At 38.9% G+C, this 23,468-nt stretch overlaps 1 protein-coding gene across 1 annotated transcript in view; it reads left to right on the top strand.

Moving 5' to 3' along the window:
* The window catches only part of slc24a3 (solute carrier family 24 member 3), a 115,866-nt gene that overhangs the window by 84,948 nt on the left and 7,450 nt on the right, over nt 1-23,468 (top strand). Inside the window, exons 3-12 of the mRNA XM_028468663.1 lie at nt 7,241-7,317; nt 7,839-7,913; nt 8,000-8,084; nt 11,289-11,392; nt 12,172-12,246; nt 12,785-12,810; nt 12,900-12,953; nt 15,303-15,430; nt 17,472-17,632; nt 19,801-20,044. Coding sequence (XP_028324464.1) covers nt 7,241-7,317; nt 7,839-7,913; nt 8,000-8,084; nt 11,289-11,392; nt 12,172-12,246; nt 12,785-12,810; nt 12,900-12,953; nt 15,303-15,430; nt 17,472-17,632; nt 19,801-20,044 — 1,029 coding nt within the window. The remainder of the gene's footprint in view (nt 1-7,240; nt 7,318-7,838; nt 7,914-7,999; nt 8,085-11,288; nt 11,393-12,171; nt 12,247-12,784; nt 12,811-12,899; nt 12,954-15,302; nt 15,431-17,471; nt 17,633-19,800; nt 20,045-23,468) is intronic.

Below are 23,468 nucleotides of genomic sequence, written 5' to 3'. Positions count from 1 at the left end.
TGTTATTGTTGGAAGAAAATAGTGTATTTTGTCTTAGTGTACTCTTCAGAGTTTAAGATTGCTTAATTTGTGTTAAAATCTGGGAGAGGTTCCCGTACGATGGAAAAAAAAAATTGTCACCTTTTTCACACCTTTGGTGTTTGCATGTCTGTATTTTACCAGGGATTTAAAACTTAAGGTTAGCCACAGGTGCAGGAAAGTTGATGGTCTGTAGATGTTGCAGGAGGTGAAGTAGGAAGGTGCTGAGTCATTGCAGAACGGAACAAATTGTTATATCTTGATTTTGTCATTAATCATTAATAGCCTCTGTAAAAAAAATACTTTCAATAGTTTTTTTTAAAAAAAAAAAGCTTTAGGGAGCCATTGCAAAAAAGCCAAAGGACCACATTAGACTCCAGGGCCACAGGTTGCAGACCCCTGCTCTGGGAGAACCACTGCTGAACATCTCTTCCTGGTATCATAGTCCATCAGTTCTGGTCCCTTCGTGATGATTATGATGAGTGTGTACGCTCTATTGCTGAGCTCAGCACGTTTTTCCTTTTTACTGCTGCTCTCAATGTGAGCGCGCACTCAGTGAACGACTCATTATGTCTGGCTCTGTTCATAGCGGACCGCGTGCACTCCAAAGGAGCACATTGGTGTTTATACTCGGCTCATTCACCTGCAGCCAAGATGTGTGAGCGTACACCGTCTCCTCACCTGCAGCACAGAGAGAGAGAGAAGTGTACTCTGTGGGATGTGACGAAGCGCTTAGTCACTCCGTATAAAATAAGATCACCCTATACGTACCAGATTGGTCACAGTCTCAAGCCCTATTTTAAAACAAAGAAGTGGAACAAACTACAGCAGAGCTAAAGTCAGATCTTTAAAACATCTTTAAATCCAAGTTAAAGGCTCTTTTTCTCTACTGCATATGACTGAGAGGGAGATTTATCATGATTTTACTGCTGACTTAATGTTTTTATTTATTTTAACTGTTGAATCTTTCATCTATCTCATTACGGTCATTATGATCTCACCTTTACACTATGTTTCAAACTCTTTATCCATCCATGACGACTTAACTCAGAGAAAAACCATCAACATATCCACAGTAACAGCTACTATTCCCAAATCAAACACTAGCCTAATTAAATTCAATTCAATTCAATTCAATTCAATAATTAAGGGACATGGTTCATGGACAAGAACCAGCAGGACCAGGACCACGGCCATGGTCCATAACCTCCAGCTCATAATGAACTCCAGAGCACTGGTTGGACTGGTGTTGATTCTGGAGCAGATTGAGGCAGGTATTGGCCTTTTATAATAGACCCAGAATTTTTTTTTAAGTAAATGTTTATATATTGAGTTGGTTTGTAAATATATGTTCACACTGTGCAAAAAAGTTACTTATTCTGTATTCTACATGGACTTTGTTCATTGTTTAATGCCTACTTGTAAGCACACACATTTTTTTATTTTTTTTTTAGATTATTTAACTCATTAATTGCCATCCATTTTCAAAATTTCTACCCCCCTCAGTGCCAGCTGTTTTTGAGCATTTTGACTGATTTTAAAGACCCACAGAATATTTTCTACTATGACTATCTGAAATCTGACACCAGATTCTGAAAGCCTCTACTTTCATAAAAAAAAGTATTTGTTTCTGGCTCATTTTGTTCTTTTGTAATCAGATGTCGAATAGAGCAAGTTTTACACAAATCTTCAGTTTCAGAGCAAAAAGCTGAGAAAAAAGCCTTTTTCTAAAAAAAAAACCCTGTCAGTGACTTTAAAGCTATTTTTTTTTTTTTTGCTTTAGTGACAACTCTAACATCTGAACATTGTTTCCTTATATAAAACAAAAAAAAAAAAAACACTGAGACCGGGCTTTTGATGGCAAAATTATTATTATTGTGCTATCTGGGTCAGAGTTAAAATGATTTCTTACTGTATTTTGGCGTTCTTCCAAGTTTTTCTCCTGTCAATCTGCACACACGCAACTTCCTCTAACTCCCGGACACTGCATTCCCCGTTTTTTTATATCGTTTTATCTCACCATCGCCACACTATCCATGAGTTCCACACATGCTCTGGTCGAGTGTGCGCTGCTGTGCGCTGTTGGAACGTCAACTCTCGTACGTAGCGCCATTTTCTGTCTCATAAACACCTTTCCTCCTCTCCCTCTTAACTCTGCTGAGCATGGATGATCTCTTATCCAAAGGTGCGCTGCTACCTCCTACGTGTCACCTATTATTTTGCTATCTGGCTCACAGGCTGGGGGTATTTTGTACCCCTCCTCCCGACACGCAGCGATGACCCGTTTGGCCCTGTTAGTTGATGGTTTTATCTCACCATCGCAACATCATCAATAATCGACTCATGTCCATACATGTTCTATGTTAGTATGTGGAGCTGTGAGCTGCTGGATAATTCACACTATCACTCAGTAGCACCATAATCTCACTCAATCCTGCTTCTTCCTCCTTTGCTGGGTAGCATCAGTGGCTAATCTCACATCTAAAGATGTACTGCTGCCATCTTCAGGGCACAGTTGGTCACTACATCACACCACAGTTTAGATATTGATGAGGGACCTCAGCCAGGGTGTTTTCTAGTAATCCCCGTGAAAAACGCAAATGACGAGTTATCTCGTCAATGGCAGTGAGTTAATCGCTCTTTACATCCCCACAGTCTGAGTTTCAAATATCAGCATGTGTTATTTTTTGCCCCAAGTTAAAAGAGAACCTGTTAACTGGCTAAAATGCACTTATTTTTGCCTGATTTAAAAGAAATTAAAATGTAGGTTATGTTTTACTGATGACAGAAAATAAAAAACAATGATATAGCCTATTTACTCTGCCTAAAATCTTTTATTTGGTGTGATTTATAAAGTATCTAACATGTGTATATGTTTTCAATAACACATACGTGAAACAAAATTGATGGTTTACCTATTCAGGATAAGATAATGTGATGCAGAAATGGCGATGAAAATAGTCAGGAATGTTAATTTATGCACAAATTTGCTTCTCTCACAGTTTATATATGAGGCCTATTGTGAATTGGGTCTCAATGGTTTGTCATTTTAAAAAAAAACGGGTCACCAGAGAAAAGTTTGGGAACCACTGATTTACATGTTATCATACCCCTGCGAGTTAGTATATGTGGGACAAACAAAACAACCCTGAAACAATGCATCTCTGAGCACAAAATTGTAATCATGCTCAACGCGTTTCCCTTCCCCATCTATTCATTTATTTTATTTTATTTTTTAGTTGAAACAGTTAGATTTCTGGAAATGACAGCTTGCTTGGTTCGGACGAATCCAGCATAGTGACGTGCGTAACAGCTGAAAGAAGCCCGGCCCGTGACCCACTTTGGTTAGCCACGAGCTTTTCTAACCCAGCTGTGAAGGCCAGAACCGCCTGGATTGGCTGAAGGGGCTAATCTGTTGGAACATAACAGAACTCAAGGGTGGCACGTCCCGCTGCGCTTCTTCAACACAGCACCTAGTTCTACCGGACATCATCTTCAAGGTACCTGAATGAACTCTGATCAGCAAACTTGATCCACAATAGCTCACATACATACTTCCATCGCTACACACATACATACACTCACAACATGTTCCACACAGTTCATCTCATTCATGTTTGTCCGTTCTCCCCTGTCTGTCTTCCCCTCTTTGTTTTATGAGCTCTCTCTATGACTTTATTTTTTGATTTTATGATCTTATTATTCAAATATGTATCCTGCATTTTTATTCAATATTTAGTAGACTAGCATTCTCCTAGAATAGTGATTTCACTTTATTACATATAATCTTCACTTTTATTAGCATAGAAATGCATGATACATTTATCATGTTTTAATTATCCCATTTTAATTGATATTTTGACTGTGTTAATTGTTGAATTTTGAATAAAAGTTGAAACGTAATCTTTGATTCCTCTGATTCATTAAAGCTGTGTATTAAGGTATAGATGTTGCTGTATGAATCTGCTTCCCTGGTTTCACATTAATGGGTTTAGTCTAAAAACTTGGACATATTTCTCCTGTTAAAAGCAGTGGCACCCTTGTAAAAGTTGAAGTAATATTATTAATCATAATTAATATTCTCATTCATATAACCCATTATTAATAACCCTTATCTTCCTACACTGAATACTGTACAGTGCAGGTGAGCTTTCCTAGATTCCTGATGTTTCTTGTAAGGGAATCGTCTATAAATTATTTATGGACATAAATAAGTAAACAACATTTAATAGCAAAAGTTTTCACATTATATTGGAATAAAGTCCAACCAACATTTCAGTTTTAATTAAAATGATGTTAACCTTTTTTGCTCTCATTGTCAATACTAGGTAAATTTTCATTGAAATTACATATTAGTGAAGCACAACCAAGATCTGTTCAGGTTAAATGAGCAGTGGTTGAACCTGATACTTTTTGTTTTAACATGATAGTATAACCTGCTGATGCAGTGAATGTTGCCAGAAGTGCCTGGCGGTCGACGGTTGACACAGCAAGCGACTCCTTTAGAAAATCACCATCTGTGCAAAAGCCAAAGTATTTCCACACACTGGACCCAAAGGTGGATTGATCAATTTCTTGTTCTCTGGCTTCTCCGCCATGCTGTGATTTGTTGTCTGCTGGCGCGTGGCAACAACGCCATGAACAGCCGATAGAGTTGGCAGTAATGTCTTTAATTTAAAAGTGGTTTAAACACATCCATATAAAGTCTGCCATGCTTAGATCCAATGTATTAATTCCTTGTATCAATGCAATCGATTGATTACCTTTTTAAAACCAAACCTTTTAGATCGATTAGTGTTATCTGGAAGACCAACTTGCCGACCACAAATTGATGTAGTTGAATAGTACGGATATAAAACATTTCATCGATCTAATTGATGAATCGTTGTACCTTTAGTGTAGAGGAATGATTACATACAATAAACATTTTCTGCAACACAAATCATGTATAGTGGATAAATAATCTATTATTTGAATGTCTTGTTCCTCTCTCTCATTCACTGCTCCTGTCACCTCCAATGAGCACGACACACTGTGGTTCAGCCTCCTGATTTTCAGGCTTTTTGCTGTTGAGAGGGAGAATGTCACTGCGCACTGGGGTGCCTTCACATTACACAAGCATACACACAGAGCACACAAATGTACAAAATTTGCGTACACCATTACATGCCAAGCAAACCTCAAATACACACAGGCTAGCAGAATTCCATGGGACCGAGTTTATTTTTAGATCAGATACTAATTTGCAGACTCATATTGAACAGGTAATGCTTTTTACAGTTCTGAATGATGGTGTAGCATAATTGGGCATGTGAGAGGGACAAGTTCATGTGTTCTGCTCTGTCAGATCAAGATGGAGAGGGAAAGTGACATCAAAATGCATGGCCACCCTGATACACAAACTGGTCCATTTGTATCATCAAAACATTGGATGTGCTGCTTTGTTTTAGGCATTTCATCTGAACCAGTGTAGTTATGTGATCACAAGGTTTATCGATTTTCTCACACGTGGAGCTAGTAGGAGGAGTACTTGCACTATTTATATTAATTTCAGTCAATATAGTAGTTGTAATATTAATGTTCATGCTGATATTTATTGTTATTTATATTGTTTTATTTAATGCCTTTCCAACAGAGCAGTCCAACATGTCAGCTACACGCTGCATTGTGAGATTAGATCAATGGTCACAACAGCCAAAATATGTCAAATGAGATTAGAGAATATGTATTAAGGACTTCATTCACTAGAAAGTGCAGAAGTTAACATAGTTTTGCAAAGAACGAGGGTTGACAATTACTGGCAATGAAAGGATGAACTTGTAGCACTTCCTTGTGTGGCCTGCGTCCAAAAGTGGCCAATTGTAGCTGGTAAAAATTCAATCAACAACTTGCTGGTTTTAGACAGTGTGAAACTTCCTAATCCCCTTTGGGATTTTCTCGAAAGGATGGGTGAGGGAAAGTGATGGAGCCTGCTATGGCTCCTATATTGGTACATTAACAACAAAAAAAGTATCTAAATAAAGGAATGCACGGACACGGAAACCGAAATATGGTGAAGTTAGTTTGACATAATGGCTTCTATTTTTTTGACCAAAGTGGTTTAAACATTTTTGAGATGTCCAATCCCACTGCCAAACCAACCACCAAAGAGGTTTAAAAATATTCAAACCACTTCAGTCAAAGATGTTCTATTTTTAGCTGAATATCTGTCAAATGCCAATATCAACCTAAATTCACTTCACATCACCATCTGTAGCAGGATGACTGACCAGGGAGGGGTTTGAATCACAGACATGTTACAGGTTTTCTGGCTCTTTATTGCCCATTATTTAAACACAGTAAACTACATTCATCATCACCAATTCAACAAATAACTTCTAGCTTTTAAGTAAGGCTGAAAAAAACTTTAGCTTTACTTCACTAAATTTGGCCCTCAGACTCAGAAAGTTATACATTTTAAAGTTTTCCACGCCAAAAATATGCTGTGAAAAATTCCTGGTGAGAAATATGGTTTAATATGTCAAACGGTTTAGGACGGACAGACCGGTCTGGGATTCAGAGGTTAACCAGCTGAGAAGCATGTGTCCCTGTGAATCTGCTGCTGCTCGGTGGTCTCTCTGTTAATGAGTGTTACTGATAGGGTTAGTCAAAACATGTTAATCTCCTCCTGCAGAGACCTTGGTGTGTACTATCCGTGTGCTGTGGTATTTAGCCTGCTTAGGGCAGTCTGACCTACAAACGTCTGCAAGTCTGTTATCCATGCATATTATAATGAATGTTGTATCAACCATGATATTAGAGGCCAGACTTGTGTAGCTTTCATTATTTATTACCTGCTAACTAAAGTGGTCACATCCTGAGAAAACATCTACCATTTGAAATCTATTCAAAGTGGAGCAAATCTTCACTGCAGATATTTGTATTGTTTGTAGTTTCCTCCTAGTTACTGAACAACCTGAGTATGACTCCGGCTGGAGAAGGCCAGCCTGCTGTCTGAGGCTAGAGCAATGATATGATAGCAGTGATCAGTAATTATCAAACTTAGAACCACAGGTTGGATTCCAATCCAGTTAAGTGTCTTTTGTCATTCTTTCTGATTTATTGTTAATTGAACATTTCAGAAGCCCTTATGGTTAGTCTCATTTACCATCAATACATTTTTTTTTCTGGTGTTGCTGTATCCATATTCCATCATGAGTGCTTGTTGTTTTCGTCTATACAGCAATCCACGAGTTCCCCAGGGATTACTTTACCAACCAGGAGCGCGTCGAAGGAGCTGTGGGCCTGCACGTCCTCTTCGTGAGTGACAACTGCTGCTCTCTCTTTGCTCTGCCTATCACACACCTGTCTTTTGTTGCTTGTGGGGTCTAGATGACTGTGATGGATAAGGAAAATACTGCTAAAACAGCACTTTTATCAGACGTTTCTTTTTGTTTACACGTACAAAAGTGGAAGTTGGCTGGTCTGTTAACTGTCCAATCTCGTGTTCATGATCTTTTACTTGACAGTGTATGAAATTAAAAAATATTCAAAACCACAACACATTGATAAGATTAGACATATGAATAAAACAAGTAACACATTGTAGCAGTGGTTAGTTTAGACTGAAGGCATACCGGACTGCAATGTGAATTGTCTGTTCTGCCTGCATTCCCGTCCTAAAACATTTTGTAAACATTTTGCAGTGAATGTATTGTTTGTAAATATGCAACATATAAAGAAACCAAAACAAAAGAAGCTCTGATATGGGTCTAAGTCTGCAGCATGCCCATTCTGTTTTTTACCTGAACATTAACCGTTAACTGTTTGTGTCCTTGCAGGCTGTCTACATGTTTTATGCTCTGGCTTTGGTTTGTGATGACTACTTTGTCCCATCACTAGAAAAGATTTGTGAGGTAAGGAGGTCATCAAAGCAATCACTGCTTCTTACATTGACACTTCTTCACTGTTTCAAAAGCTTCTGTATCTCTGTCTCCATCAGCGACTCAACCTAAGTGAGGATGTGGCAGGAGCTACCTTTATGGCCGCAGGCAGCTCAGCACCTGAACTCTTCACCTCTGTCATTGGTGAGAAACACAATATTTGCACCTTGGTGGTTTTATAGAGTGGTGGGCTGCATTGGGCGGTTTCTTCATCAGGGCGAAAAAGGAGTGATTTTTCTGTTGTGACAGGGCTGTGACAGTTTTAGACAGTTTAAGCCAGGGGTTCTCAACCCGTCTCACCCTGGGACCCACATTTTGCCTCGGTCATCAAATCGCGACCCACTTTTTTTTTTTTTTTAATTCAACCAACCAAATTAATTTTTTTTCAAAGAGAGCTGTTGAAAACACGCATATACAGTATAATCTTTTTTAAAACATAAATCTATATATTTTGCTGTGCAACATACTTTTCACAGCATGCCTGTCAAAAGAAAAGTTTCTTTCAGAATAAAAGACAAATCCAACATGACAGACATTGAGTATTTTTTTTTTTTTTTTTGGCCAGCTTTCCAGGACCCACCCAGTACAGGCCCGCGATCCACTTTTGGGTCCCGACCCACCAGTTGAGAATCACTGGTTTAAACTGTTCTCTATGTCATTGTACAATCAAAACACATATATACATAGTGGTCAATGGTGGCGTAATGGTTAAAGAAGCGGGCTTGTAATCAGAATGTCGCCGGCTCGAGTCTCACCCGGGCCAACACTGTGGGATGTTGAGCAAGTCCCTTAACCCCCAACTGCTCGGCTGCCCACCGCTTCCAAGGGATAAGTTAAATGCAGAGAACAAATTTCATATATGACAATAAATAAAGGCGAAAGCCCCCTGAAAAAAAAAACAATACATACAAAAGCACCGGAATGTGAGAATGTGCAGGTGAGCAGGAGGGGTGGGAGCAGGATCTGGTATGCTTTTATTTGACAACACATTGACCAAGACAAAGTCAGGAAAGATGCTTGGTGTCAGGTTAAAGCACAATATGGTAATTTACACCTGTAGTCCCTGGGCAGGTTGGTGTATAGTAAAGAAAACTTATACATCCACAGAATTAATGAAATGTGAACTAATTGACCACTTTGTATAGTATTGATAAAACTAGGTATCAACAATCAAGATTCACTCTAAAATCCTTCTCTTACACTGCATACCTTTCTCACTCATTCTCTCCCTTTGAACTCTCCCATTCCCTCCCTTATCCTCTGTCTCTCTCTCTCCTTCTCAATCATGAATACAGAACATACAGTTCACATTAACATCTTTCATCCTTAATGTGTACAGTTTTGTTTAGACAGCAGCCATTTCTTTGTCAGACAGATAGGAGAACTCAGTGCAGGCCAGGATCTCTGTTGGCAAACTATTCCAATGACCACAGGCCAATTTGGCAGGGGTGGAAAGAGTACAGTAAAAAATCTACTTAAGTAAAAGTACTGTTTGTCACGGTTAGCTGTTGGTGTGGACCCAAATGCAGGAAAAGATGGAGGCAGGATGCAGGAGTAGCGTTCTTGGAACCAATCCATGTTTTTAATTCAAAAATCAAAACTAAAATCCAAAACAGGCAGCATGAAGGAATCAGGGAACAAGACCAGACACGAGGAAGGCGACAACAAACCTGACATCACACACAATGATCCCGCAGCCATACTGTGTCCAAACACTCAGCTAAATAGTGGAGGAGGCCTGATTGGGAATGGGCCACACCTGGGTGAAAACACGAGGGAGCTAATCAATCACCACCCAAGCACACAGACATCACTGAGGGGTGGAGCCACAAACAGGAATCCCTGAAACACCGACAAGACTCAGAATAAACAAAGACACAGAATGACAAAACACCCAACAGAACATAACACTGTTACTTTGATTAAATTTTACTTAAAGTAAAAGTAAAGTTACTGGTGTAAAAATCTACTCTAGTAAAAGTAAAAAGTAGCTCACTTAAAATGTACTCAGAGTCAACGTTACTTGGTTACTTTTTTTGGGGGGGGGCGCATCTCTCCCATGCAATAAAAAAATAAAAAGACGTGTATACAGAGTAAACGTTACTTGGTTACTTTTTTTTTGGGGGGGGGGGGGGCGCATCTCTCCCATGCAATAAAAAAATAAAAAGACGTGTATACAGATCAAACTCAGTTCCTTTTTTACGCACACAATGCATAAAGATGCACAGTGGCTTATCTAGCACTGCTGGAGGACAAGGCGCACAGGAGACCAGGGTCGGCGCCAGGCAGTAATACATGGGGGGGATTAAGAAAACTTTTTACGGCGTTGTTCTGTGAGCTTTTTACATTTCTCACCGATAATCTTTGGTACTCTATTAAATCTCTTTTCTCAGTTAGAACGATTGGAGCAGCCGTAAACTCCACAAAACATGATGATTTCAGACGGCAGATTCTCAAGTTTCCTGCTCTTTATCAGAATTTAGCGCTCTGGCTTTGTCGCGATGCAGCAATATGAGTAATGCCACGTGATTCAACAGAGCAGGCCATAGACATATACATTCTAACAACACCTCTAGGGTACGTTCAATAGCACATATGTAGCAGACTCCCGTCCGCGTGCAGGATTTATTTTACTCTGTAATGGAATCTATTTCAAATGTAGCGAAGTACTATTACTTGAAACATAATTTACTTAAAGTAAAAGTAAAATTACAGATTTTAAAAAGTACTCAAAAAAAGTAGAAGTACACAAGAAAACTACTCAATTACAGTAACGAGAGTAAATGTAATTTGTTTCTTTCCACCCCTGCGATTTGGTGATTGTGGTTCTATATTTGGGAACACTGCACTGTCCTCTGGAGGAAGAGCGTGTGACGCGAGCTGTTTTTTCCAAGGTCAACGAGACAAAACCTCTCAGAGGAGGAGCAGCTCCATTCAAAACTTTAAAAAGTAGGCAAAGATTATTGTAAATTAACAAATTATAAAAAATTAGGAAATTATATTTGGTAAGAACACGACAGTGGTGGTACTGTCAAGGTTTTTTGTCATTAATTTTGACTGCTTGTTTATTTAAAGACTCAATGGGTTTCATGGCTGTTTTGCACACCTGCGACCAGGTAGTCATACAATACAGAAAATGTGACATTACCATGGCTCCACCAGAGTTGCCATGCCACACAGTTATGCAGGAGCACAGGACGCACCCTTGATCAGGTGTAAACAAAGTCTGAAGAATTGATATTTGACTTACTTATTTGTCTTACTTTGAATTAGCCACAGTAATTAATGTTAGCTTAAGGATAACTTAGTCATAGGTTATAAGCAATGTTTTGCTGTGCTTTTCTACAGGTGTGTTCATCACCAAAGGTGACGTTGGGGTGGGTACCATTGTGGGCTCTGCTGTCTTCAACATTCTCTGCATTATTGGAGTGTGTGGAATATTTTCAGTGCAGGTACAGGACACATTCTTACAACATTTCTAATCAAATAATTTAAACACTATATTCAAAGGAGTTACAGCACAGCAATTTGCCACAGGCCAAGACACATAAATGGCATGCACACACAGCAAGTTGAGAATGCTGGTGTTGCTTTACTCGGAAACTGTCAGCAGTCAAAGCAGTGCCTCGTGTGGTAATGGTATAAAAATGTTAATTACAGTAGTTAATCTATATTAAAGTGGTAGTGCAAAAAATCTTCTTATAAGACTTTTCCAAGTGCATAAGCTAAGTAAAATATGACTACCTAGTGGAGGCTTTTCACCACAAACCAATATAAGATTCACAAATGTATAACAACTTGCATATTTGTAATGAAATTTTAAATGTTTCATATTTTTTATTTAAACTTTTATAACTCCTTCAACGTTCCTCTAAATCAGTTTTTTGGTTTCTGGTCTTCTGTTTCTTAAGCAGTAGGAAATGAAAAAATACCAGACACAAAGCCGGATAGCAATTGAAAATGACAATTTAATTCTCTCCTAAATATTGTACTCTAAAATACTTGTGTAATTAACAAATGACAATGATATACAAATTAAACAGAAATGGCCTTATTACCTCTCTCTCAGGAAGATAAGAAGTAACATACTTAGCAATTGCATTACAAAGAGGCATACAAATGGAGTTGGATGTGTTAGGTGTTGATGAATGCCAGCTACCGTACATCATGTTGAGCAGGTTTTAACCTCATAAATCGCATTCAAATCTTTTTCTATTTCTCTATCCTTTAGGTGATCCATTTGTCCCACTGGCCCCTGCTCAGAGACTCCTTCTATTACACCTTGTCCATATCAGCTCTTATAGTGGTGAGTGGCTCAAGGACTAAAAAGAGCAGAGAAAATAGTTCTGCACACAGACATCCAGAAATTAATTTTTCTTTATTTATTTTATAAAAGGTGGGTGTTAAGCTGTAGCCCTAGGCATGCTGCTGCCTAGCTTTCATACTTAGTTAATTCCTTAGAACTGCTTAGGATATCCCTTCTATATTAGATTAAGGTGTGTTAAAAGAGGAAAACATATCAAACATGCTTCATTGTGGCCCTCCAGAGTGAGTTTAGAAACACTGGCTAAAATATTTGTCAGAAGTCACATATTTTCCATTAGCTCCCGATGAAGATAAAAGGACCCAAAAAGAAATTTGGTGACTCCCAGGACCAAAACAATGATGAAATCTACCATTTTTTTTGTTTTTTTTTATCTCTTACATATTTTGAGTCAAATTAAACAAGTTACACTCATTGGCAATTTAAGGAAAATCAGTCCAAATACAGCTCTATAAATTGATGTATTACAGCTGTACATCAGTCTAATGTTTGTGCTTCTTATTTTATTTTTTTTTTCCAGTTTATATATGATGAAAAGGTGGTTTGGTAAGTTCAACATTTTAAATACTGGCTGATCTAAATGATAAGTCACTGACAATTAGAGATATTGCACTGACTCACCTGTGTTTTTTCAGGTGGGAAGCTCTGACATTGATATTAATGTATTTCGTCTACATATTGATTATGAAGTGAGTACCATCCATCTGCTCTGACATGTATTTAACAACTTAATAATTGGTAATAATGTGGTTTGGGAATATATTGATTGATTCATTATTATTTTTCTTTTGTAGTGCAAAATATATGTAGTCTACTTAGTGGTGTTGAATGGCTACAATTTAGAAAATAATTTTTGGAAAAGAAGAAGTGTGGTCACAAAAAGCTTTGCTAACCACTGACCAATACAGGCAGTTTAGAGACACCAACACCAGATTTCTACTGGATGCGTAACAGCTCTACTGCGGAACGTCACCATGCTCAGCTGTCCATCAATTCCTACCGGGCTCCGCCGGACAGGAGATCTCCCTAAGTCACGCGTAATCACACCATATAAAGAGAACCACAAAACCATATAACAGTTTGTTTTAAGTCAGTTCGGGTTGTCAGAGCCTTGTGGGCTGCCAGTCCTTGTCGGTTGCTTGGTCTGTTTCTGTTATCTTTATTTTGACTCAATCAGCGTCGTGGCAGAGGCTTTGTCTGTCATCTGAATACGTTTCTGAACAGGGACATTCCTTCACCCCAAGAATGTTTAACATGGTATAATGTTTTAAAACAATGTAGCTAAGAAAAAAGGTGTGCACAATTGCGTGTTAGCTCCCAATTTCAGTTTTAATTTACACCAAAAAACCGTGATGTTTCGGGCTGACCGCCCTTCATCAGACATCTGTTTTTGGTGTAAATTAAAACTGATATTGGGAGCTAACACGCAATTGTGCAGACCTTTTTTCTTAGCATCAGTGCATGTTTTTTGATTGTGTTAAAACAATGTAGCCCTGTTAATATTAAAATTGTTTAAAATGTGTCAGTGATAACCTGCTTCTGATGATCTTGTGTCTTGTTCAGGGTATACCAAGCTTTTACATCCAAGTCAATTTGGAACACTGAATAAGCATGTGTTAGTGATGATAGTAGATAAGATAAGATAAGATAAGATAAGATAGTGGCAGGAAAAGGCAAGGGATAATCTGAGCTTCTTGCTTGAATATCCATGTACAGTATGTCTAGTGTTTTTAGGGAGTCGAGACCATGTCAAGACCTAGATGAAGACAAACCCAGACCAAGACAAGACCGAGGCCATCAACATTTTCAAAAACCATGACCAGGTTGAACAATTAAAGAACATTCTCTCTTTAGTTTTAGTTTATTTTAAATGTATTTGACAGACAAAAAAATTCTTAACAAATTGGTTAATTACATTTTTGGAAAATAAATATTGAATAACATTTTAATAAAAATTAAATTTACTGTTTCGTCTCCCCACAGTGGCTGGGGGGACACAGCGGAGATCAGCACTCTCCATGCCCGGAGGCTGCTTCTCCTTCGAAGATCACTCCCGTACACCTCACTCTTGTTAAAGATGGAACTGTGTAGGAAAAACAGGCCATTTTGTTGTTGTAGAGCTGCACTTTATTATCTGGCTGCACTATAAACATAAGCTCGCTACCAGTCCCGGTCGCCGTGTCGGACTCTGACCATAGGCACGCACACACATCTCTCCTCCGCTGCTCACTCACACACACGCACGCGCATTTCCCCACTGCCGGATGAATAAATAATCTATTTATCTAGCAGCTGAATGATCACAGCTGGTGCTGCACGATGCACAAGTCCGTGTGGCTTCAAATGTAATTAAGTCCATATTTCTAGTGCAATAAAATGTTTCACCTTATCGGGGCGCGCTGTACTTATTCCAGGGTTAGAGGAAAAGGACTTACGCACACCGGAGTATGCGCGTAAAGCCAGATTTGAATGGAAAACCCACATTTCAGGGACGCTCAGCCTACAGTGCTTAACTGGGATGAAGGCGCTCAGCAACTGACTTAAATACAGGGGGAGAATAGCACACAGCCAAAAACAGTGTCGCTGCGCGGCTTTTTGGACTTACGCACATGGGAGAATAGAGCCCTTAGTGAATTCCTCACAGCAGATGAGGAAACCAAAGGATTTAGGGAAGCAACTGGTTTACCACCCTTTGTTTCAGATATTTGAATTCGCCCCACTGTGTGTAATTCTGTGTTACCACCCCTTATCGGATTTTTATCAATTTGATTGCACATGCTGCATTATATATTTACCTAATGGGCTCAATGAGAAGATATGACAAAATTCACTAAAGAATATGTGTAATAAATCTAAGGCAAGGCTCTCACAACCTTTAAAGGCCTATTTCAATACAATGGAAGAATACAAAGGTGTGTTTGTATTTAAAAGAGATCAAAATTAAATCTTGCAAAAACTTAAATTTATCTAGATAGATCACCTGGCTGTATCACTTTTACATGTAAAATAATCTATGGTTTACTTGTTTTCTGTCTCAGGATGAACTCTCATATTGTTCGATTTCTGGAGAGACAGAAGAAAAAATTGTCCAGGTTGAGGAACGGTGCAGCCGGTAACACTGAACTGGATGATGGCTGCGACGCTACATCTGTTCTGCTTAAGAAAGGTACTGTTGGTATCTGGTAAATTACCTTGTTTGTCGGAAAGGGTTAGGCTAATGTTGTCATTGCCAACATGTTTTTTGTTTTTCGACTATAAACTTCCAAGTTGCATATCCAGTCTTAGTGGATCAAGGGTTGTGTTAAGTGCTGATGGTTGTTAATATAATTATAATTTGAGCAGGTCTATGAATTTATAGACATTAGAAATTATTATTATTGTTATTTTCATCAGTGGGTAGCTATATACAACTAAATACACTGCAGAAATGAATGCACCAATGTCTTGTAGTTGTATGATATTTGTGCCAAATGAAAGGCTTCACATGGAGCGCAAAAGTTAATGCAAACGGGTGGATTAAAATTCCTGCAATGTGTACAGCCCTTCACCAAATGGTCCACGGACCGGTGCCGGTTATGGTGGTTGTACTTGCAAGATGGGTGAATGAGCTTTTACTGAGGACCACCGCTGGCTCCGTTTTTGCCTCTCCTGTCGGTCATGTTCATCTTACTGAACCGCAGCCCTGAATAATGAGGACGTTTAATCCATCAGCATGAAATTGACCTATGCTTGAGTGTCCTCTGCCTCTTCTTAAGAGAGAACAAACCTTCTGACTGCACCTTGACTTATTATATATACTAGTACAGTGCCCGTCGGAAGTATGCATTCATGTGGGAGCTTCAGTAGAGTTAATTATGGCCAAATGAGTGTGTGTTTGAAGGTTGGATGTACAAAGAGGTGTACATACTCTGTACTCTGTAGTGTTATAAAGGGGTTTATTTGCGGGTGCAAAATAAAACATCGTGTGCGATTTCCCTGGTTTAATTCTATGGGACATGAACATGATAACATGTTTGTTGTTTTTTGAACTCACTTTTATATTTTTTTTGTTTGGTGTATTTTTCTGTAATGTATGTTTTTTGGAATCATTATGTGTATTTGTGTATCTTTCTGTTGTGTTTTAGTATAATTATAGTTTTTTGTTGCCATTGTAGTCTGATTCTGTTGTCATTTTGTGTATTTTTTGTATAAATATTTAATTTTGTGTATTTTTATGCATTTCTGTTGTAATTGTGTGTACTTTTTGTATAAATATTGTTTAGTTTTGTTTTATTTTACGCATAGTATATTTTTATTATAAATACTGTGTGTGTGTATGTATGTGTGTGTCTACATCGATCTCCTTCGTGTACCCACATTGTATTTTTCTGTAATGTATATTTTTTGGAGTCATGTGCATTTTTTATTCTTTCAGTTGTCTTTTTGTGCATTTTTTTGTGTTTTACTTTACTCATTTGGTATATTTTTATTATAAATAAATAAATACCATGTGTTTTTGCTCCGTGAAATGTTTGAGACGCTGAAATGTCAGTGCTACTCTTTCCAGTGCGGAACAGAAAGAAAACAGTGAAACAGAAATAAATTAATATAGATTAAAATGATTTCAAAAGGAATATGCAATGCATTATTTACATTTAAGCACAAACAATACCAATTCCTCAGAGTATTGGCAGTTCACGACGGGCTACATGTGTTCCAAGGAATTTGAAAAAGGACATCTACTGAACACAGTCCATGTTAATGTTCTGTGGGGCTGGTTTCCCCTTGTGTTTCCTGAATTCTATTAAATTATATCAAATAAAAACACATGGTTGTTTGGCTTGACCTACTTTTAATATAGTGGTTTAAAAAAAAAACTACACCCAACTGGTCTCACTCAACGCTCTTTGAACATGTTTTTTTTTTATTTTCCACTATTTGGTTGAGTTAATATTTGTTGTTTTCAAACCAAGCTTATGCTCAAACACATTTTAGATGCTACTGTGTTTTTAGTAGGGGGCTTCATGTTTAAAAAGTCTACATTTAACGTTCTTCTTTTATATGTAAAAGATGTGTTTTCAGTGTGAGTCAATCCTAAAGTTATCTAATATTATTTTATTTTCTGATTATTGTCATTAACAAATGTTTTATGTTGAAATAACAAATAATAGATACCATATAAATGTGTTTGATATCCATTATAACCAATACACTTGTGTGTTGTACAGCAAACCACTACAGGAAGCCATCGGTGCTGATGGTGGATGAAATACTGTCAGCGTTTCCTCATCAGCTGTCCTTCTCCGAGGCTGGCATGAGGGTCATGATCACCAGTCATTTCTCCCCCAGAACTCGCCTTACAATGGCTTCACGAATGCTCATCACAGAAGTGAGTCATCCCATAGTACTTATTTTAATGCAAAATCCCAAATTTCTATGAGTGAGCAGAAGCAAAAATAACTGTATCTGAGGCCGTGATGACAATGTTGAGCAATATGCTGCATTAATGTATTTTGATTTTCCCCTCCCAATTCCCTTTTATCCAAATCAATGTACAACTTGAGCAGTTAGGGTTAAGGGACTTGCTCAACATCCCACAGTGAAGGCCCAGGTTGGATTCAAACCAGTGACCCTCCAATTACAAGCCCTCTTCCTTAACCGTTATTCCACCACCGCTCTTTTTCACAGGCAAAACGCTTTAGTAGATTTTCACCTATGTCTCACTAAAGTGCTTTGTACCCTTCCAATGTAAGGCCACCAGAGGGCATCCAAACTACATGGTCAATGAATAAAAAACTGCTCGACTCTGAGCTCTTTCCATTAGGCAGAAGTCCTCAACATATTGTAAGTCACGTGGGTGTGTGGTAAAACAGTTAAGTCTAAACTCACTGGTTCTGGTCATAACCCTTTTAATTGGAAAGATCGCAAAACCATGGACTGCAGTCATTCTTCTTCTTCTCCCTTTTATTTTATTTTTTTCTCCCCTAGCACCCATTAGCAGTAACACAATAATGCACTAGCGTGCAAATCAGAACATGAACATAAACAATACTGCAAACTTCACACAACTGCAAACGGTCTTCAAAATACCATTTTCACTCTTATATTTATTCCCCCTTTAAAGAAGTGTCCTCATTTAAAAATAAACTGAATTTACCAATTATAATAAGTAACACCCAAACAACATAACAAAATAGCACATGAACCAACAGTAAACAATTTTGTTTGCTTTTTCTTTTTTTTTTAACTCAATTTATGTCTTGTTTTTGTGTCTTTTTCCTTTGTTATTCTTCACTCACATGCAAATAAACATCTCACAGACCATGTAGTCATACTTGCATATGTCACACAAAGCATCAGAAACAAAACATTGACAACACAGGTCATCCTTCAGTCCTGTAGTGTGCTGGGCGATGCACCACACGTCCCCACTTAGTCCCCACCCATCCTGACTTAGTCCTCACCCCAGCAAAAGGCTGAATCACAGGAGAAAGGACAATGGAAGACGCTGATGTAATATTGTCTTCCACCTGTGTTGGGGCAGCATCAATTTTCATGGCTTCATTAGGCATTCGGTGACGTTAATTTGGGAATGTCTGAAATGATGCAATTACATTCTTTTGGCCAAAAGCTGCCTGCAAATGTTACTGTGCTTTATTATAAGAGCTTTGGTTTCCCGGGGCAGATTATCCCAAACAGTGAACAGTTCTGGCGGTAGTCTGGTGTTAGTCTAACACTGTAGTCAAAGTGAGATCACTGTCTTTGTAACGTGCTTCCTGGATTACCTCATAGCAGCGAGCCCACAGTTGGAAAGACTCATAGTCGCCGTTGAGAAAAGGCTTCAGCAATGGAATGCCCCGCAGTGCTCCAAGAGCTTCGCTTCGGCGAGTGCCAGCTGGCGGTTGCTGTCCATCAGCTAGTGACTCCTAATCAGACATGTTTGCTTTATCTTTTTCTCTTTGTAGTTTTCTGTAGCCCTCAAACGCAGTAAGGCAACCGAAACACGGCTTCTAAACTTTCATGTGGCTAACAGAACAAAAAAAACAGGATGGCGGGCATCTAACTGACTCACTGTGTCTTGAGATAAGCTAAGCTAGCGGCTAGCACCATTGGCTAACGTTAGCATCTGAGACTCACAAAGTTGAGCAGAATCCAAACAGACAATACTCCAACAGTTTGACCATCCCATCGCTGCCATGACGTGGGTCTGTGGTAAACAACTCTTTTAATGAGAAAGATCTCAAAACCACCAATCACAGACGTTCTTTTTCTTCTCCTTTTTTTTTCCTTCTCCCCTAGCACCCCCTAGTGGCACTAGTGTGCAAATCAGAACATGAACATAAATAATACTGCAAGCAGTCTTACAAATACCATTTTCACTCTTAGAATGTCATGAAGGTCAGGCAGCCACATGCAAAGGAAACTATTTGAATTTCATATATCTCAGTTCATTTTTCAGTTCATGTTATTTTCAGACTATGAGATTTCTAGAAATAGAATTGCTGTTTTATGCTATTGTTTTAGTATTAAACCATTGCCTGTTTATTTCACTTTCAGAGACAGCGGCTAATCAACACACGAACTTTGACCAACGGTGACTCTGACGGGCCAGCAAAAGGGGGTGGCAGGCAGGGCGTAGAAAATGGACTGCCCAGGTTAGAGCGGGCTATTTGTAATATTCACCGGGATGACAGAGAGGCAGGAAATGAGACAGAGAATGAAGATAATGAGAACAATGAGAATGATGAAGAAGAAGAGGAAGAGGATGGTGAGGGACCCTTTGTCCCATTCAAGTGCCCAGGTATCTATGAGACAAGCCTTTTTCTGTCCTGTTTACTCCCTGAGTATTATGTCATGTGATGAGTGGGATTAGATAGTCATGAGGCAGATTAGTTTTACCCGACTCATGATTTGTTTTTGCAACAATAATTTTATTTTGTACTGCTGTGCAAGTAAAAAACCAGTCAATAGCTAACTACTATTTAAATATCTGTCCTCGTGTTTTTTCTACATTTTGGCTGCACCTGTGTCCTTAGAAGCTTAACTAGTTAGGACATGAACACTGTTAATATAGCCATAAATACATCATTATACGTTTTTACCTAAGCTTAGCTCATTGTTGTCTGCTAGAAAGCTCTTGCAAATGTTTTTGAATGCTGCCTTTTGATGCATGGAGTGAGGATTGTGTTGTCAAGATTGTACAAAGCTTTATACCATAATTATTAATTAGGCTTTGAAATTATAGGAAATTCCAAATGGGAGTTATCAAGGTCACCTTTCCTATCCTGTGGGCTATGCAGACACGCAGTGACATTTTGTGTGGCTTGCAAAACCTCAAAGCACATTGTTAAAAACTTAATTTCACCTCTGCTCCCAGGGTGGATCAACTGCACACATCAACCAGTCTTTTTCTTCTTTCTTGGGTCGGCCAATCATTACCTCCCCTATAAATACAGTCCTGACTTTTTCTTACGTGCAACTGATGATGTGTGCCATATGTCTTTTGAATTACTTCATTAAGCATAGACACTTATGATCAGCACTCATCCTGTTCTGTCCTAAAAACTTACTTAAAGAAAATAAATTCCAGAACTGAATGCAAACTTTTTTCCTGCATGGTATATGTGGCTATATGTGGCTCCAGTTTGAACCTTAACTCTCCAACAAATTGGTCCCTTGAACCAGAAGCTGGGTCACACAGTGACCTAAAATGGCCGCTTGCCAACCAAATGCAAGGCTTCTGATGAGCCCCCTGAACCTGAGCCCAGTGAACACTAGGCTCCCTCCATTGAGTGTGCCGGTAGATCCCGACTTGACATGGCAGATGAAGTCACCCCTCAAATGTCTCAAACATCACCCAAGCCATCTATACATTCTCATCAGAGCCTAGCCTTTCACGTAAGTCCCCATTACCTACCTCTCACAAATTGGACCAAAGAGGAACTGCATGAAAAATGCAAACTAATCAACAAGAAAGCCAAAGCTGCTCAGCAGTAGCAGGAAGAGGCACTCAAGGAAAGGGAGCGAATCGTCAGACAGGTTGAAAATATAAGATACAATTGCCAAAAGGAACTTGAGCTTAAATCAGCCGAGCTTGTGTCTAGTTTCCTTTAACAAAACCTCTCGGACAAACCTGATGGAGCTGCCACTCTACTTTTCTCACCTCCAAATGTGGCTACCTCTTCCTTTTCAAGATCCGCCTCCATCCAGAACATTCACTCCTGCCCCCTCAAGAATTACATCTGCCGACAATCAAGCTCTCACAGCTTTACAGCCTCTTCCATTCCCTTAACCAAACCTTCCTAGGGTTCCCCAAAGCTTGCCTATGCCTCAACTAATGGAGCCAAATTTAGCCCCGTCCAGGCTCCAAACTGGAACGCTACTCCAACAGTTCCATTGTTCATAGACTCAATTCAGTCTCACACTTGGCTCCTTATAGCTACTGCTCACGCTCCAATGCTGTCCACATCCAGTGTGTCTACACAGCCTTCCAGTCAATATGTCTCTGTCAGTGTATCACATTCTTCCCTTCTCCATGCTGCTGCACCTTCACTTACTGTTCATGCTTCTGTTCAGACTGTATCTACTGTATGCCTGATCCACCTCCAGTCCAATTTACATCATCCCAGCAGCCGCAATTTACTTATAACATCTCAGTATGGATCTGTTAAAAGTAGAGTAGAATTGATAGGTGCTGGAATCGATTTTCAGTAGTCTCGCACTGTAGTCTGACTTTAGCAATGACTGTGCCTGTGCAATGCAAAAGTGCATTTAGTGTAAACGTGACGGATGCAGAGGAAGGTCTGCTGGCTAAGCAGCCCCAACTTAAGTCTAATGGTTCCCAACTTGAGTCTAAGTTGGGAACCATTTTAGGAATATCCAAGATAAAATTTAAAAGATTAGTCAATCAATACTGAATCAGAATCAAATCATGATTAATCAATTCAAAACCTGATTGATCTTAAGCTAATCGATTAAAGAAACTGGCCATGATACCATCTCTAGTGAATAGCCTCTGCATTTGGGATACCAAAACCTCAAACATTTGTGTTGAAGAGTGATAGAGAGAGTGAGTCTGCCCTCCTGAAAATGGCTCTTGATAACCTCCTTGAAAATCAAACACATCTTCCTGAACAGTATAAATATCACATCATCTTAGACCGTCTGCCACACGCAGGTGCTAATAAAGTGGCTCTTTCCTCTATGCATGATTTCAAACCATATTGGACAGCCCTTGCAGCACTTTCAGAAAAATATGGTCATCCAAGTCTCCTTGTAAACCTTTGTAATCTTTTGTCATGGAAGAGTCGGAAGTCAAATCTTCTTGAGTCAATAGGCTCAAGTCTAATTTTTTGGAAGTCAGATCGGATTTTTTAAAAGCAGTGTGAACACTGAAATTCGATCCATCTCTGATTTTTTCAAATCAGATTTGGACCAATGTCATATGTGGTCCTGAATCAGATACAGATCGAATATTTTTGAATGCGACCTCAGTGTGAATGACCAAGGCGGATTTAATGCACGGTTTATAAATTGAAGTAATTAAGTAAGAACACAGATTATCCTCATATTTGATATGTGGATTATGTAAATAGATCCACTGTCTCTTGCGCGTACTACGCACCTGTGTGTTTGACGTGCGCTGGTTACACAGTGCACTGATCTGTTCTGTGGACACTAACAGTTGTTTATTAATGAAAGCAGACTTACCACTGAAACAAAAGTAAATATATGATTTGTTTGAGGAAAAATTAGGTTTTAATTGTCGGTGTTGGGTTGGGCACAGATATAAATACCTAATGTCTGTCGGACTTGTCGGATCGGTTATGTCCTGGTTTGGAAAGCAAATCGGCACCAGAAAAAGCCAAAACAAAATATTTGGCTCTCTTTTTCTTTCTCCTCGTCTTCCCCTCCATTAAGGCTTGCAGTATAAACGTAGCCTAAGTCAAGTGGTGTCTAAAGTCCAAGTCAAGTCAAAGTCATGTAACTTGAGTCCACATCTCTGCAATATACTTCGGCATTTTGACACCAAACACAGAGCCAAGTATTGTAAATTTAGCCTTCAAGATAAAAAAAACTAGTTGATAAATAATTCAAAGGCAAACTGCATTCGCAGCAGGAAATGTTTACAAAAACTACAGCCAAAAATGATGCAGCAGTGAAAGCCAGCTTTATTTTGGATGAAGAAATCGCCCGAGCTGCAAAGACGTTTTTTTCGAAGTGGT

The sequence above is a fragment of the Gouania willdenowi genome, chromosome 15 (assembly GCF_900634775.1).
Source record: "Gouania willdenowi chromosome 15, fGouWil2.1, whole genome shotgun sequence".
Lineage (NCBI taxonomy): Eukaryota > Metazoa > Chordata > Actinopteri > Blenniiformes > Gobiesocidae > Gouania > Gouania willdenowi.
Note: the sequence above shows the minus strand (reverse complement) of the source record. Positions and strands in the feature narration are given on the sequence as shown.